Here is an 18056-nt window from a genome sequence, read left to right on the forward strand (position 1 = left end):
GCGGGCTCTGAAGACCGAAAAGGCCTAACCCTAAAAAAGCGGCTTGAGACTAAACCCATATATATCAAAGACAAATTTATTTCGTTGGAGGTGAGCAATGGCTAGTTTGAGCATAATTATGAATATTATGATGGTAGAAAATGACCTTATGCTCATGATACAATGAAATGATATTAAAATAAGTCCAAAAAGTATTATGATATATTTCGACTTGCGTCGTCTTCAGAATGTCGTCACATTCTGAAGACGACGCAAGTCGAAATATATCATAATACTTTTTGGACTTATTTTAATATCATTTCATTGTATCATGAGCATAAGGTCATTTTCTACCATCATAATACAAATTTATTTTCTGGACTGAAAAGTTTAGCCGACTTTAGAACGAGATCATCCCAAAATGTTGGCTCAAGTGCAAACTGGTGTAACATTTTCGACCGTGGTCACAATTTGGTCACAGTTGCTTACACCAGTTATTACCAGACCCTTCTGGCTAATGTATTTGAATAGGCCAGGTACCAATAGTGTAATGGGAACTACTTGCCATATGTTGGTGTACAGTGAACATATCTATCTCAACTGAATACTGAGTAGGACCTACCCCGGGCGGGCTCTGAAAGGTTCGGAATCGGGTGGGGGGGGGGGGCTTTTTGGCTCCTCTCAGATCTGGAAAACCACTAATCGGAGCAGCAAACGGTAAACGGCGTTTGCTAGCTCGTTGGAAGACCTACAACTTTTAATAATAACTTTTTTAGGTCAGGCCAACATTGAGGTCGCCAGAGGTCATCAAAAGTAATATGTTTGAAACAGATAGGTACTTGCATGACATTGATAGGTCAACTTCAAAATTTGACCTTATAGGAAGGTCACGCTGCAGTGGATTTTAGTCAACGCGCCATGACCAGACAAACAGTTTGGTACCATTTTCAAGTATTTAGCGCCATCATATCGTGATTTATTGGCTAAAAACTATTGATGACGTCACATGGCCTCAGATGACCCTTCCCGGTGCCCCTGTCAGTAAATGGCACCCGGCTCATTACAGATCAGATAATCTGTCACAATCCTAAAAGAATTGGGTGGTTTTGACTCGTTTAAGCAGGACGCATTTCAATATTATTCCGTAGGCTTGTAATGTAAAGATCACGACTCTGACCTCACCTACGGTCACAGATATAAAAATTATGAGATGTACAAAATGCACATACTGGTATTGTAATGAAGACCTGAAGAGAGGAAATCGCTGCATGAAAAAAAAAACTCTAGCTCTGAGATGATTGCAAACTTGTCTGAGGTGAAGGAGTCAACAAAGTACAAACCCGTTCTGGTGACCTGACCTGACCTGGGCCCAGCATTTTTGTATTTGCTGAAATGTGCCTAATGAATATTTAGGAAACGTCACCAAGTATGAGCTGAATATCTTGGTCGTCTTTCTATAACCACCTGTGGCCGTCTCTCTCTCCCTACCTATAGGTCGTCTCTCTGTACCTCTGGTCGTCTCTCTATTTCTACCTTTGGTCGTCTCTCTGTACGTGTGGTCGTCTCTCTGTCTCTATTCCTACCTGTGGCCGTCTCTCTGTACCTGTCGGCGTCTCTCTATTCCTACCTGTGCCCGTCTCTCTACTCCTACCTGTGGCCGTCTCGCCGCTGCCCGGGGTCGTCTCTCTACTCCTACCTGTGGCCGTCTCTCTGTTCCTACCTGTGGCCGTCTCTCTGTTTCTACCTGTGGCCGTCTCGCCGCCGCCCAGGGTCATCTCTCTGTACGTGTGGCCGTCTCTCTATACCTACCTGTGGCCGTCTCGCCGCCGCCCGGGGTCGTCTCTCTGTACCTGTGGTCGTCTCTCTATTCCTACCTGTGCCCGTCTCTCTATTTCTACCTGTGCCCGTCTCTCTACTCCTACCTGTGGCCGTCTCTCTATTTCTACCTGTGCCCGTCTCTCTACTCCTATCTGTGGCCGTCTCTCTACTCCTACCTGTGGCCGTCTCGCCGCCGCCCGGGGTCGTCGGACCGTCCTCGCTCGGCGGCTCCGAGTAGTCGGTGTCGTTGTCGGCGCAGAGGAACCGGTAGCACTCGGCAGCGGAAGGCGCCATCTCCGTCACCGGCACCGTGGCAGCCGCCCAGAGCTCGCTCTCCTGCCAACAGGGCAGCACACTCGGGAACCAGCAGAGCCACAGCGCCGTGGAAACAGGGCCTCCTCTAACATACCCACTGGGTGGGCAAATGCCTACCCAGTCACCACAATTGCCCACCCAGTGGCGTCGATTTGCCCACCCAGAAGCAAATGCAAAAATAAAGGTCCGGTCAGACGTCCGGTAGGAACTACCACTTCGGTTTCTCGGAAAAAAACTTGCTAGCAGCCAGTGCCCCAGCCCCCAATCACTGCAGTGCAAGTTATTTTTTACAATGGATGCATCTGAATGCAGGGGCGGTAGCAGACTTGGCGTTTGGGGGCGGGGGCAACTTGGCAACTTTGCTAACCCTCGGAGGGGGGGGGGCGGTGCTAGCTTACAGGGGCCCATGGCCATAGCGGCCTCAAAGGCCCGTATGGAACCCCAGAGGCCGATGTGGGCTCTCAGAGGCCAGTGCGTGACGCTTAAAGGTGTAAGCCATGGGTCCCCAGCCAGACAACAAAATAGGGCCATCAGAGACCTTATAGGCTGATTGGGGACTAAATAGGGCCTCAATTTGGAGCCATCAGAGGCAAATGTGGGCCTCAGATATCAGTGTGAGGCCCTTATAAGACTGACATTGGTCCTCAGAGACCGGCATCGATCCTTCAGAAGCCAGTACGGGGCCCTCAGAGGCACAAAAGGGTCAGTCTTGGATCTCAGAGGCAGAAAATGGGCCATCAGCAACCGGTGTGGGACCTTTAGAGGTCGGTTTGTGCCCTCAGAGGCCAGTTTAAGGCCCTCAGAGACCAGTACAGGGCCTGAAAATGGCAGTTTGAGGCCATCAGAGGCCGACTTAGGCTCTCAAAGGCTAATGCGGGTCCTTGAGGCAAGGATGGGACCCTCAGGGGTCAGTGTGGCACCCTAAAAGACAGGCTTGGGCTGGTGTTGGACCCCAGAGTCCAGATTAGGCCAAGTTGAGCCCTCAGAGCCGATGCAGGTCCTTAACCCGCGCCCCACTGGGGGGGGGGGCTATTTATAGCCCCCCTCCCGTTTTTCTGCAATAACTTCCAAACTGCTTGACGGATCGACGCCAAACTTTCAGTACCTTTGGCTGCATCAATTTGACACCTTGTGTCAAAATTTGAACTTCGTAGCTACCATAGGTCGGCCGGAAATGACGTCAGAGTGACGTCATGTTCGTCCAATTTCGACGCAAAACATTGAACCACGGCAATCGCTCCCAAGAGCTCAGTTTTTAAGCTAGATCCAATTTCTTTTTGCATGAAAGAACTCAAAATTGACCGCGCTATCAAACTGCTATCTCGGATTTTCAAAATTTTGAAAATTTCGAAAATTTTATATAATAATATTCAAAATTTATATTTTTATATTTTTTTTTTCAAAAACTTTTTGACTTTTCGAAAAAACCGGAATATATGTGACAGAACGCATGATTATGACTAACTCTAGCAAGTTTTAGCTAAATATCTTCAAAAATGGCCAAGATATACGCATTATTGCAAAAAATTCACAATTATTAATTTTTCAAATCAATTTTTCAGTACGTATTTGGCATCGTACACCAATATAAATGGCACCATCGTGTTCCTGAGCTCAAACTGCATCCAATAGACACCTTTTTTGTTGAAAAATTTCAACTTCAAAATTTGACCTTTTTTGATCTGAAAGTGACCTGACCTAAGCTAAATTCGACTCAAAATGACCTCGAATGACATAGACGACATCAACTTCGAAATCTATGGCCTAAATGGACCATAAAACATGTGTCACGTGACCGACGCATGATATAATATTTTCGTGACCTGTGATGACCTGACCCTGACCTGAAAATCAAAGTACAAGTTTGGTACCCTCAAGGTATCTAGAGCATCTGTTCACGAGTGTGGAAACCAAAAATGAGCCTGATCTGACTTGTAAGACGGCGGCCAGAGCCCAAAATGTGAACAAGCCAAAGTGCTAATAATTTTTCCTTTGACCTGACCTGTGACGTCATCAGTGACCTCGAGGTCAATGAAATTAGGTTTCGCTCGACAGTTTTTCCGGGGCTATCAGACGCCGTTTGAATTTTGACGATCGGCCCAGTAGTTTCGGAGTTAGGAGGGGGGGGGGCTATGAATAGCCCCCCCCCCCCCCCAGTAGGGCGTGTTATACACAGACTCCAGTGGGGCGCGGGTTAACCCGGCAGTTGCTGGGGTATTTCGCCACCCACCGTTTGCTGGGGGGGGGGGGCGTTAAACGCCCCCAGCCGATAACTCAAGAACCAATAGGCGCAGCGAAACGAACGAGGCGGCAAACGAAAGAACGCGACGAGACGCTTCAGATGAGTACTTTAAAGTTGAATTTTGAGGTCACAGGTCGGGTCAAGGTCACGTCAAACACCTGAAATCGGACTTTCAGTAGCATGGACTTCAGGACTTCACAATGGGCGCCTCCCGTCATAAACTCTGTCAAAACGGTGCACAATCCATCATATAAGGCCTACAAGAGTGTCAGCTCCATGTAGGGGTCAGTCAAGCATAGGTCAGGGTCAAGGTCAGGTAAACCGGGTAGACACATATCCCCGAAAATCAAAACTGATATTCGCAGCCTGTGACACATGTTTTATGGGTAATTTGGGGCGTAGAACACGATGGTGACATTCATTTTATCATATGTGTACGTGTTTGGGTCAAAAAGTTCAAATTAAGAAATGTATGTATCATGGTCGTGAAGTAGTCATGAGAAATTGCCAAGATTCAGTTCAAGATTTTGGAAAAAGCGGAACGATAATCAATAATCGAAGATAGCCATTTGATTGTTCATGGTATTGGCAGTCTAATGGCGTTTACGGCATGTCTGTATGTCTATTCTGTGATTTTATATGATTTTTTGAACATATTACGTGTTTGGTCGAAAACCAAGAAATCATGACGTCACTGAAACCTCGATATCTCAAAAATTTTCCGGCCGATTTTTTTTTGAAATTTTGTCACAATAAACGTCAAACAATTCCCTAGAGGCACCCAAAATTTGGCGTGCCTGCGGCGCGACGTTTTTTTTTTTTTTGCTATGGCCCAGCGAAAAAAGTGGGGGCGTTTAACGCCCCCCCCCCCAGCAACTCGGGGGGTAACCCTCGCCCGTATAGGGGGGAGTCGAACGGACCCCCCTCGATTTTTTGCGAATAACTCGCGACCTGTGACCTCTTTTCCGTGACCATGTTTGGCCGAAATCGCGATTCGGCGTATGTCGGTTCGCATTAGCCGCGCGTTTGCAAGCTTTTCGTGATTTCAAACGTTCAAACATGTGATTTGATGTTGCTCCCATACATAAGGGTGGGTGTCAAGGTCACCTTGACACCCACCCTTAAAATTGGGTCAGGTCACGTCATTGACCTTTGGTGACCTCGGGTGACCTCGGTTCACTTTTTCGAGATGTTCTAGGCTAGTTTTTTATCTGAATTCGAATTTAGCAACCATTTGAACATTTACGAAGTAGTTTTGGTGCCTTCGTAACATGTTACGAAGCTGTCAGAGGCGGTTGACACGTAATACGAATACCCGTCACAACCCCTACCGGTTGACCTGACCTGACCTGACCCGACCTGGTCTAAATGGCATGCTTAAAACATCATCTCTGATCAAAACTAACACGATATTCGTGATCAGCACCCCGGAAAACCACATAGCAGCCACACTTTACGACTTTCTAACAGGTCCCGATTTTCCCGGTTTTCGGGTCATTGACCTGACCTGGAAGGTCACTCGATGACCTAGGACCTTAAAATTGGGTATCATCGGCTTCCTCTGGTAACGGGCAACACGCTCGTTTTTTCCGTGAAGCTCTAGCTTGATCAGGGGCCAAACGCGAGGGGGGGGGTCGTGCCGCCGAAGGACGCAATGGCCTGTGCCGGCGAGGGTTAAAATTGGGTATCATCGGCTTCCTCTCGTCACGGGCAACACGCTTGTTTTTTTCCGCGAAGCTCTAGCTCGATCAGGGGCGAAACGGCAAGGGAGGTCCAACGCCCCCCCCCCCCCCTAAACGAGTACCTACGTTCGCGGCTGGAAAAACACCAATACTCAGGGGATGGTTAAAGGCCGGCATCGGGTCTTCAGAATCCAGTGCGGGGCCCTCAGAGGCTAATATGGGCCTTTACAGGCCAGCATGGGGCCTCAGAGGTCAGTGTGGGACCCTCAAAGACCGGCATGGGCCAGCAGTCTAGCGCGCTACAAGGCCAAGGATGTATTACAAGTAGATTAAGGTCAATAAAAGCCGCATTTAGATCAAGAGGACTCGCCAAGAGTAAGCTGACCATGCCTCCTAAAAAGAGGCAGCGAGCATCACCTACCTATTCGATTTCTGGTTCAAGGAGCAATCATAGTAAGTTTAACTCTGCACTTTTGCAGTCTTCTTAAAATTTTAAATGTATGTAGACTAGAGATGTCAATCGGATACCAACTTTTTGGTATACCGATACCAAACTGATACCAACTTGGTATTTGGTATTTTGATCCTAATGTTGTTGGTATTTTGTTGGTATTACGAATCCGGCTAATGTATAAGAGGATACGAATTCGGTAAAAAGTTGGTATTTCCCTCATGTTCCCAAGTTGGTTTGGTTTCGGTATTTTTCATGGTTTTGGTTGGCATTTGGTTTGGTATCGGTATCCTGATTTTCCGTTATTGATATCACTAATGTAAACAATAGGCATACCTATAAGGTGAAATACACACGAAATACCATATCACACACGACAAACGTTAAACTATAAATGGCACAGTTGGTTAACTGTGAAAGTGACATAGGCCTTAACCCCCCCCCCCAGTCGCAGGTGAAAATGGTTGCACCCCAAAACAAGTGACTGGATCTGCCCTTGGGCAGGGGAGCGACGAAAAATTTTGCCCACCCAGTGAAAAATCCTTAGAGGAGGCCCTGCGTGGAAAAGCGCATTCAATAGCCTTATAACGCTATTTCTGGATTTAGCTCTCACATTTGACCTCAGGCCAACAGTTTAGCATCCAGAAGGCATAAACTAAAAAATAGCCGTTTTTTGGTACTAACTTTTGACTGAAGAGCCACGACACTAATCTTGCCAGAATCCTATTTCTTTCTTCGGGACGCGTCGAGTGAACTACAGGGTGGAAAGTAATTACGCGAACATGTATTTTCTTACAATTTCGCCCGTCAGTGGAGATTTTGTATGAGCGCGGGCTGTCATGGAACATGATTGGTCGTGTTTGTTGTCGTCTCATCTACCAAAAGTGACCTTACTTTGAAAAATGACTTGGAAGGTCTACAACACGTCTCAACTTCGAATGGTGCAGACGCCATACGCTGCACAAGACAACAATGTGCAAAGATCGCAATTTGGTGTTGCCAGGGAAAGCGTTTGTGATTATTTTGGCTGGATTGGTGCGGAAGGGACTCGGAACGGTCTCGGCACCAGCATTACTCAATTACACGTTTGGTTGAAGCATAATAAAACTTAAGAGGGCTTAAAAAGCAAAGCCGTTGGCGGCAGTAAAACCTCAGCGAATTCAGGCGCCGAATGGGTGGTCACCATTTCCGCGACCAAACGACAACAGTCGATCCGAAAACAGGCGAAATGGTTTACTAAGGCCGGGTACCCGATCTAAGATATCACGATTCATACATAAATCCGTGAAAATTCGAAAATCAAGCCGTACAAACAATCGAGATGGCCAAAATTCATGAATTAACAGCAGGATTGTCAATTGAAGTTTTCTAAAGACCGGCAAACCTGAACAGAGGAGGACATGCAGCTGGCTTTGCGGTTGGGTGAGACATCTTCGAAGCTATTTCATCCGTCAAACCTGCAGAACAACGCGTTGGGGGCTGCTGATGCGTCCGATGTCCCGCCCGTCCCAACCTTCAAACATCCGGCAAAGGAACACACATCAGCGTGTTATGAGCGCCCGGATGGTGTCAGAATTGCATGTAGTGACCAAAAAGGCAACCAAAAATAAAGTATAACAACTAGTGGAACATCCTTCCAGACGAGTCTCTTTATCTAATCCACCAATGCACCAAAAGGGGCAAAATGATTTAGCGCACTTTTGTGCCCGACGCAAAGAAACTCTTCTTCATGATTGATAAAGTCCTTCCTCTCACGGCCAAAAAGACTCAAGACTGGTGCTTTGAGAACCTGTTCTTCTTCTGGGCATATAATGGTCAATCTGGGAATAGCCCAGACCTCAATTTGATCAAAAATATCCAGGCGACTCTTCAGGAGAGCGTCTAAGAGCTGCTAGTAGCCACCAACATCGATTGCCTAACCAGACAGCTCCAGGAGGCGTGGACTAAGCTTTGGCCAACAGTGCTTGACATGCTCATGTCAATTATGCCTGAACGCCTTTGTCAGTGTATCGCACATAAATAGGAATATATGAAAGGATGAAATTTTCATGTCACCCGCCGCTTTTTCCATTGCTATAAGACGAAAAAGTATGTTCGCGTAATTACTTTCCACCCTGTATAATTTGACCTTAGACTAAGGTCATTTCGAAGATTTTACCTAAGATCAAGGCCAAGACCTGACCGGAAGAGGTCATGTTGCATATCATTCGATCTGTATCGTCGAGCATTTGAGGTGTTTTCACCGCCTTAGCATGCCTCTATCAAAAGCTATCGGGAACCTCTCATGACCTGAGATGACCTCTGGGGACAAAAAAGAATCACGGGTGCAATTCTCCTATTTTATGTGTCATGTTTACCCATAAACCGATGCTGGAGAGTGTTTAGAACAACGTTTATAAAAAGGCGTATTTCAATTTTCTCCCGTTGACGTATAATGCAGAAGTCGCAAAGTTGACCTGACCTTAGGTCACAGATATCCAAATTCCGAGACAAACATGTAATACATACTGTTACTGTTATCAATCGCTAAAAGTTTCCACCCGATCGGTCACTCGATGTAGCTATGGCAGGCATTGAAACTACTTTTATGAGATGAGGTTGTGACCAGTTGACCTGACCTTGTACGATCCAGGTCCAAAATTTTAAAAACATGTGCAGAAAAGATGTATAAACAAGTGTGTAAAAAATTGCGACGCAGTGCACGGCCGTTTTTTTTTTTTTTTAGATATTCGCGAAAAAGCTGGAGGGGGGGGGGCGTAACCTCCTCGCGGGCTATTTAAGGTTATTTATGCTTGTGGTAATTTACATGGAATGGCTAGCAGTGACTGCTGGTTATCTCGCGTGTCTGTCGTCGGGGGCGTGCCGCGACGCTCACCGTGTCCCCCGGCGCGCCGGTCGGCTCCGGAGCCGCGCCGCTGGTCGTCGGTGCGGCTCTCGTTCCGACATCGGGTGGTGCGCTGCTGCTGCCGCCGCTCCCAATATCCAGAGGGACAGTCGGCCTAGTGTGCTGCCCTCCTGATGGGATGGCCTTCACGGTAGTTGTCTGCTCTACCGCCGGTATGGGGCCGGGCTTCAAAGCGGACATGGCAGTGGAATTCGATGAGATATTGGATATTGTACTAGGCTCAGTGGTGTACTGGTGAGTTTTGGGACTGGATGTGGTCGCCGGTGTGGGTGCTGGCTCGGCCGATGAGGCAGACTCGGCCAGCAGTGTGGTCTGCTGCGCCCCCACCTCCGACCCGGTGGATGTTCCGGTGCGCCGGACACCGGTGGACGTGGTCCCGCGTCCGGGCTCAGAGCTGGACTCTGCTCCGGCCATGTCTCTGTCAGGCACCGCCGCTACTTCCGCTAACGGGGACGCCGCTCCGCCAGCGGTGGTCGCTCCAGACGCGGCCAGCTCCGCAGAGGTGCTCTCTCCGTGCACCCTCGCCTGGTCAGGCACCGGGCCGCCCGGGCCGGCGGCGCCGCTCTCCTCCGTGCCAGCGGGCGCGACCTCTGCATCCTTTGCGGTGGTGCTCCCTGGACCGGTGGTGCTGCCCTCTGGACCGGTGGCGCTGCTCCCTGGACCGGTGGCGCCGTCCTCTGGGCCGCTGGCGCCGTCCTCTGGGCCGGTGGCGCTGCCCTCTGGGCCGGTGGTGCTGCTCCCTGGGCCGCTGGTGCTGCCCTCTGTGCCGGTGGTACGGCCGCTGGTGCTGCCCTCAGGGCCGGTGGTGCGGCCGCTGGTGCTGCCCTCTGGGCCGGTGACGCCGTCCTCTGGACCGGTGGTGCGGCCGCTGGTGCTGCCCTCTGGACCGGTGGTGCGGCCGCCAGGGCCGGTGGCCGACTCGGTCTGGGCGGCTCCGCTGACTGAGGGCCGGCTGGGCTCCGTGCCGTCCCCAGCGTATTCCAGAAACACGGAGCCGTCAAATGGCGGCCCTCCGGTCAGGTCATCTGCGATTGTGAGGCCCGACTCGGTGACCTGCCGCTCACTCCTCACAGAGGAGGTGTCACCAGAACGATACCCAGAATCCAGACCGTCGGCTGGACCAGAGGAGAAAGAATTCAGCAACAGATCCTCCTCCGTGGAGTCAGTTCCGGCCGATCTCAAAGTGTCAAAAGCCGTCGTTGAATAATGTTTCGATCTTTCTTCGACCTCCTGGCTTGCCATGTTTGCGCTATCTGAATTGATTACGCTTTCAGTTGCATCAGCCTGTTGCTGATCGTTTGCGATTGCAGCACCACTGCCTTCACCGTAAACGTATTCGGTAATATCACCGATATCCTCAATGGACCCATTAGAAATGTCGTCGATAACACTGACGTGATGACCAGCACCACCAGTGAAGCCATCACCCATCACATCTCTGGCCTGATGACCAGTGACGTCATCATCCACCTGTTCACCGGTTTCATCTGTTACATAGGGGACGATCTGGTCCGCGGGATACTGCCCGCTGTGGTCCGTGTCCCACTGCCCGCTCTGGTCCGTGTCCCACTGCCCGCTCTGGTCCGCAGAATACTGCCCGCTCTGGTCCGCGGAATACTGCCCGCTCTGGTCCGCGGAATACTGCCCGCTCTGGTCCGCGGAATACTGCCCGCTCTGGTCCGCGGAATACTGCCCGCTCTGGTCCGCGGAATACTGCCCGCTCTGGTCCGCGGAATACTGCCCGCTCTGGTCGGGCGGCCCTGCCCGGCGCGCCGCCCGCCGCCCGTCCGTGTCCCGGCCGACCCGGCGCCTCTGCCGTCCGGCCGGCGCGGCGATGAAGGGCGGCGGCCACAGCTCAGAGGCCGGCCGGCCGTCGGTCACGCTGGCCGCGGTCAGCGCCGGCACCTCGGCCGTCAGCGGGATGGTCATCTCCGGCGGGATGGTGCCGGACGACAGCGCCGGCCCGTACGGCCCGTCCGTGCTCGGCTGCCGGCCGGCCGGCCAGTCGAGCTCGCCGGCGGCGGCGGCGGCGCGCCAGCGGGGCACCCAGAGGTCGGTGAGGTCGCTGCCTGTGGGCGCCACAGAGGTCGGCGCGGAGGAGTCGCGCGTCGGGTAGGGGTGGGTGGACGGTGACGCCGTGGCGTCCGTCGTGGACGGGTACGGCACGTCAGTCGGTGTCTGGGTTTGGACTGAGATCTGTGGTTGGTCTGTGGTGGTGGATGGGGATGCCTCTGTCGGCCTGTACGAGGACGGGGTGGGAGAGAGCTCGCTGGGCGCGGTGGGGGCGGCGCCGGCCGGTTCGGCAGAGGACGCCGTCCAGGTGTGGTGGCTGCCGCTGGGGGTCGTCCAGCTGGCGGAGGCCGGTGCGGCCGTGGTGGTGGCTAGGTCCAGGAAGGAGCCGTTCGCCACCTCCAGCCGGAGAGCGGTGCAGTTGATCACCATGCCGTAGCACGGATGGGGCAGAGTGGTCGTCTCTGTGGGGTTCTCTCTGAGAAACTCCGCCGCGACCGCCGACAGCTGCGGTGGCACCGAGGAAAAGTTCGGCTTCAGGGCAGTCAGCTCGGCAGTCTGCAAATAAGACAACAGAGCAGTCAATGCCATGCCCCACGCATTCTGCTATGTTTTCGACGTGCTCGTCTTTCCTATTATCCTTTATCTGCCTATTTCTAAATGTTGCATATTAGTTTACCGTGACTTCCGTTGCATGGAATTCGTAAGTGCTCTAGTTGAAACATGTATGAATTGCAATATTTCCTACAATATGGATACCTAGTGCATTACGAAGAGTATTCAATATTTCATCTTAAAAACCGTAAAATATAATGCCGAAACTGTATACCGATCGGCATGCCGTATCCGGTCGCACTCACAATGTCATCCACGCGGCCGAAGAGCGCGAAGATGAGTGTGTAAAGGTTGAGCAGGTTGAGCGCCATGATGCGCGCCAGCTGCATACGGAGCTGCTGACGCGGATGGTAGCCCTCCAGCAGGCCCAGCTTGTCGAACAGCGTGGGGAACACGTTCGAGATGAGCGTCATCACCAGCGTCAGCTCGTTCTGGCGGTACCAGGAGGTGGCCTCCGGCTCGGTGGAGCGCTGCACCAGCAGGATGACCGCGTACGCCGAGCCCACCAGCAGCAGCAGCACGCTCAGGTTGGCCAGCACCCGCAGCGCGATCGTCCGCCAGCTGATCTCCTCCTTGGCTCGCTCGCGCTCCTCCAGTAGCGACTCGCGGAAACCCAGCGTGATGGACGACACCTGGGACGGCGTCCGCACGTCACAACATCAGGGAGTGACAACTCAGTTCACGCCTACTTTAATTTTGTTTCACAGTTATAAGGGTCACACACCTGCAGCAAGTCAACAAAGAACACCCGCACCTCATCATTTTTGTTGAGTTTTTGCAGTACCTATAAGCCGTTTCTCAAACTGTATATATGTACTATAATTCACATTATTCAAAGCCGTCACCGTGTGAGTAATACACGCACCTTGTTCAGCGCCGTTTCAGCGTGGCCAATCATGAAGTCCCAGCCGGTGAACAGTTTCCAGGTAAAGGCGCAGTCGTCCTCCTTCGACGACATCTTGCTCATCCGGGAGTTCTCCGCCATTCTGCCCGAGATCAGGCGTTAAAAAAGAAGAGAGACAGACCTTTTAAAGTTGCAACTCAGAGCGGCAGAGCGGCATAGGAGGGAGTTCTGCAACCCTTCCCAACTATACCTATACTCCCTTTGCATTTCACGCAGGCAGTGACATCTCGCATTTTGACTTGAGACTCGTGATTAGCCTGACAAAGAATGGAACGTGCCCAGAGTAAGTGCTTGATGTGGGTGCCTTTTTTTCTTATTGCCTGAATGCTATGTTTCTGATCTACATGTTTTTACTCAATGTTATTGACTTGGGGCTTTGAACCACAGCTATTGTGGATTACCCTGCCTACGAGAATACATACATACGTTCATGCAAACATATTCTTATAAGACTAAATAACCCCGAAATTGAAGGTAACGGGCATATCGATCCGAGCATCCATGATCTTCACTAACGACTGCAGACCCACTTGGCTGCGGTCGCGGTGCACCTCTGCTGATTTGAACGGAAGTGATTTAAACGAGGAGAATAGTTCTCATGAATGACTTTACAAATACGGCAGTTTTCAGCTGAGTAAAATAGGAGGCCAATGGCGTGCATCAGGCGAGCTCACTTTTTCAGGATGACGATGAAGCTGAAGGCGTAGACGATCATGCCGGAGAGGAAGTAGGCGAACGGGATTCGGTAGCCGGCCGACGTCTTGTCCTTGTTATTGTAGTAGCCGTAAAAGATGGGCGAATATTTGAGGATACCCTCAAAGTCCCATATGGTCTTGAGGTCGTAAGCGTGCTTCTTTTCGACTTCGAGCAGCTCCTTTCTCTCGCCCAGATCGTGTCTGTCGGCAGCCAGGATCTGGCGGCGCGGGGGCGCGCTTCGGTCAGCGCACAGTCGGAGCTATCACGGCGCACATTATCGGCCGCCAGTGGGTCTCACCAATAGACAGGATAATACATTCCTGCCCGGGGCTGGGAAAATTTAATTGTGTCACCGATGTTTTTAATTGAAAGTACCGAGGGTCGGTAGGCCCGAGGTACTTTCGATTAAAATACGAGGTGACACAATTAAATTTTCGCAGCTCAGGGCAGGAAGCTATTTCCCATACATGCGTACCATTATAGGGAGCGTTGCAAATGTTATAGAGGAACCAAAACGCCCCAATTTCAACCTTGTTGAGTCTTTCGTGGCTATGGTTTGTTGCGAATTAGCGTCAAACTTTAAGTTTTATATGGCGATGTTTCACTTTATTCATGACAAATAATAAAATCCTTGCACAAAACACAATGTGGGTAGGTATATCATAAGCCAATCAAATAAGATTGACGATAGATAAAATGAAGTTATAAGGAGCAAAGTGATGCTCTTCAACTTTATGATGTGACGTCATTCATAATGACGTCATATATTTGAGAGGTGCAGGAAAACGTCGAGGGGTGCAGGAAAACGTCGAGAGGTGCAGGAATATATAATACTGAACGAGGCTGGTGTAAATAAATTTTCAAGACCGAGGTCCTTACTGAATTTTTGAACGAGGCCGAAGGCCGAGTTCAAAAATCAGTAAGGACTGAGGTCTTGAAAATTTATCACCGGCCGAGTTTGGTATGTATTTTACTGTATGCCAACGATAAAATAATTGTCTAGACCGAAGCTCTTAGCCGTTTTTTGAACGAGGCCATCCCAAAATGTTGACTTGGTAATGCATTTTTGACCGTGGTCACTTTGCTTACACCAGTTATTACCACACCCCTCAGGCTAATGTATTTGAATAGGCCAGGCATACAGTAAAACATATTTTCCTGCATGTCTCGGAAACCAATCAGCATTGACTTCTCGTATGTTTCAAAAGTGTAGTATAATGCACGTGCCATTTTAATGCCTGGCTTTCTCGATTTAAACGTGCAATGTTGCATGTATATGGGAAATCTTTCGCCAAAAATCAAAGCTTGCATCCGCGGCATATGACCCATTGTGTTGTGGGCATTTTCAGGCGCAGAACGTTGTGGTGACATCCAGTTAATCATAGTACATTTTGGCCAAAAAAGTTCAGCTGAACAAATACATGCATTTACCGGGTGGCCCAGAAAAAAACGTTCCCAACTTTAAATCAGCATTTCTCAGAAAGTGATAAAGACACAACATTGAAACTTCCAATAGTCAATGCGGCATATATTTTCAGTAAATTGTATTATTTCTATGTTATTCGGGCAATTACTTTTTAAATGGTTCGTGTTTCTAGCATGTCATGTAATTTTTTTTTGCTCAGATGTTAACTAAAAAAAAATGTGAGTGAACGGGCCACTTTCATCTCGGTACCACGGCCTGCAGCATGACTGCTACTGGCAACTAGCCTCAGTGATGGTTCAGGCCTTAGGGTGGCACATTCCCTCTAGCTTTTTTCCTTATTCGGTCGATTTACTGTTTGATCTTCTTGAAGGGAGGGCAATCAGCAGTAACCCATGCACCGCGCCACTCCTTCTGCTCGAAACAGGACTCAGTGTTGAAACGAATGGCATCCATTAACACCATTTTGGCTCAGTATTTGAATAATCGGCACATAAGTGGGACAAAAATATTTAAAACCAGTATAACGCCTTTTGGGGCGACTAACGGAGCGAGCGAGAGGGTGGGCCTTGCACGTGCGAAATTGCGAGGGGGTACCTCCAACTGACTTGTGCACGGCACCCTACTAACTGGTCTCTAGCGATGTGCCAAATTTGGGCACAATCGGCCCAGCCGTTCTCGAGATCTGGAAGCGGCACCCTGCACGTGCGCACGTGCAAAATGGGTCCCAACTGACTTGTGCAAGGCACCCTACTAACCGATCCCTAACCGTGTACCAAATTTGAGCGCAATCGGTCCAGCCGTTCCCGAGATCTGGAAACGACCCCTGCACGTGCGCACGTGCAGCAGCACCCCAACTCTGGCACATCTATATGCAGTGCCTAATGGGTGCCTACAGCCTACCTACATGCCAACTTTCAGCGCAATCGGCCAAGTAGTTACCGAGATATTGCAACAATTACAAAACTGACACCTCTTTTTTTATAAATTTAGCTCGAATGTTTGAATGGACGGATTGACAGAGCCGGAACCCACGCTAAGCAGAGCTTGTTGCGTAGACCCCGACCCCTACCGTCCGATCGCGCAATTCCGGGTAACGGGAGAATTTAGATGCCAAAGTTTAACGTGCCCTTCAAAGCCGGACACGGCCTGTCCCACTCAACTGACTTCAACTGGCTGCGGCTGCTCCCATAGAGATCTTATATACATTTATTATATAAGATAATAATATAATATAATATAAGGGAGATCTTATATTTCATCTCCCTGTGAAAGTTCCTCTGGCACTGACGGCGTTGCGAAGTTGCGACATCTGAGGACTGTGCAGAGGTTCACTTATGACGTCACAGGTCAGTGACCTGACCTGACCTGAAAATGCGGTTGGTGTCACAAAATGCGGCTTGGATCAAAGGTCAGGTAGGGGAGAACGAGGTGAGTTGTATCACTTTTTACTTCAGGTCATATATCTCCCTAGATTTAACGAATAAAGTTACCGTTGATATACCAAAGGAAAGCTACAACCTTTCTCTACATGCATTCTACCGCACGTCATGCTACGGTTTCTTATTTTGGCTACACCTCGCTTTAAATTGGACCACTACAACTGGTACCATTTGCCCCACTAGTGAGGTAAGTTGTACTGCCTGGTGAGTTAAGATGTATCAATGTTTTATGATAGAAAATGCGACTTACTTACACTTCTACGCAGTCCGAAGAATGATACAAGTAGGTATCCTGATTAAAAAGCCCAGCTCCAGCCAGCAGATCAGCTCAGCCATTTCCTGATGTCGCTTTAGTGTACGCACGACCCATAAGAAAATCATATCATTTCTGCAATATAAACACATGTCGAAATCTGTTTGTCCGTCGTCCGTGTTTATATAATAAATATTAAAGGCGTCCCTTGCCATGAGACCGTGTATTTCGCATCATTCTCTCGATGACAAACCATTTTGTGAAAGGAACAAGGCAGAGTAGTCTGCTAACATTAAGCCAACACTGCGAACTCTGAACATTAAGCCAACACTGCGAACTCTGCAGTCAACTCATGTGTCAAACTAGTACGCGAAATCCGAGTCGTCAGAATCACAGTTCTGGCACACAAAGAGACCGGCACCATCGGAATTGATGCAAGCTTCATGTGCCCAGCGTTCACATGCCGAACACCGTATCCACTGTTCTCCTGGTCTGCTATTGGAATACGGCTCAACGCACACGAGGCAGAACGTCTCCTCTGCATCGGAATCATACGCCTCGCACCTCGACGCTGACTTATTCACTCGCTTCTTAGTCTTCTTTCCTTGGGCTTTTACCGTCCTCTTCTTGGCTCCTGATTCCTTCGAATTTGCCTTCCCGGTCTTGGGCTTCTTCTTTGCTTGTTCTTCTTCGAGCATTCGCTTTACTGGCGAGTCCGTCAACACCATCGAACTCCTCTTCTTTCTCCCTCGCTGCGATTTCCTCGCAGGAAGATGACCACTAAGGATGGGTCGAACTGCCTTCGGAGAAAACGTTTCGTCTGCACTACTGGCAGTCAAGTGGTGCGAAGCGTCCTCACAGTCAGTCACTTCCAGGAGAGCGCTGCTCGGGTCCGGCGCGCACTGAGGAGCGCTGCTCGGGCCCGGCGCGCACTGAGGAGCGCTGCTCGGGCCGGGCGCGCACTGAGGAGCGCTGCTCGGGCCCGGCGCGCACTGAGGAGCGCTGCTCGGGTCCGGCGCGCGCTGAGGAGCGCTGCTCGGGCCCGGCGCGCACTGAGGAGCGCTGCTCGGGCCAGGCGCGCACTGAGGAGCGCTGCTCGGGCCAGGCGCGCACTGAGGAGCGCTGCTCGGGTCCGGCGCGCGCTGAGGAGCGCTGCTCCGGCCGGGCGCGCACTGAGGAGCGCTGCTCGGGTCCGGCGCGCGCTGAGGAGCGCTGCTCGGGCCCGGCGCGCACTGAGGAGCGCTGCTCGGGTCCGGCGCGCGCTGAGGAGCGCTGCTCCGGCCGGGCGCGCACTGAGGAGCGCTGCTCGGGTCCGGCGCGC

General features: G+C 50.5%; 1 protein-coding gene across 1 annotated transcript in view; it reads right to left on the reverse strand.

The window, feature by feature from the left end:
* The window catches only part of LOC122377909, a 76063-nt gene that overhangs the window by 24480 nt on the left and 33527 nt on the right, over positions 1–18056 (reverse strand). The window contains exons 8-13 of the mRNA XM_043358501.1: positions 13596–13834; positions 12883–13003; positions 12263–12649; positions 11131–11960; positions 9363–10455; positions 1974–2133 (exon numbers count right to left, since the gene is read on the reverse strand). Coding sequence (XP_043214436.1) covers positions 1974–2133; positions 9363–10455; positions 11131–11960; positions 12263–12649; positions 12883–13003; positions 13596–13834 — 2830 coding nt within the window. The remainder of the gene's footprint in view (positions 1–1973; positions 2134–9362; positions 10456–11130; positions 11961–12262; positions 12650–12882; positions 13004–13595; positions 13835–18056) is intronic.

The sequence above is a fragment of the Amphibalanus amphitrite genome, unplaced genomic scaffold (genome assembly GCF_019059575.1).
Source record: "Amphibalanus amphitrite isolate SeventyFive unplaced genomic scaffold, NRLGWU_Aamphi_draft 000006F_arrow, whole genome shotgun sequence".
NCBI lineage: Eukaryota > Metazoa > Arthropoda > Thecostraca > Balanomorpha > Balanidae > Amphibalanus > Amphibalanus amphitrite.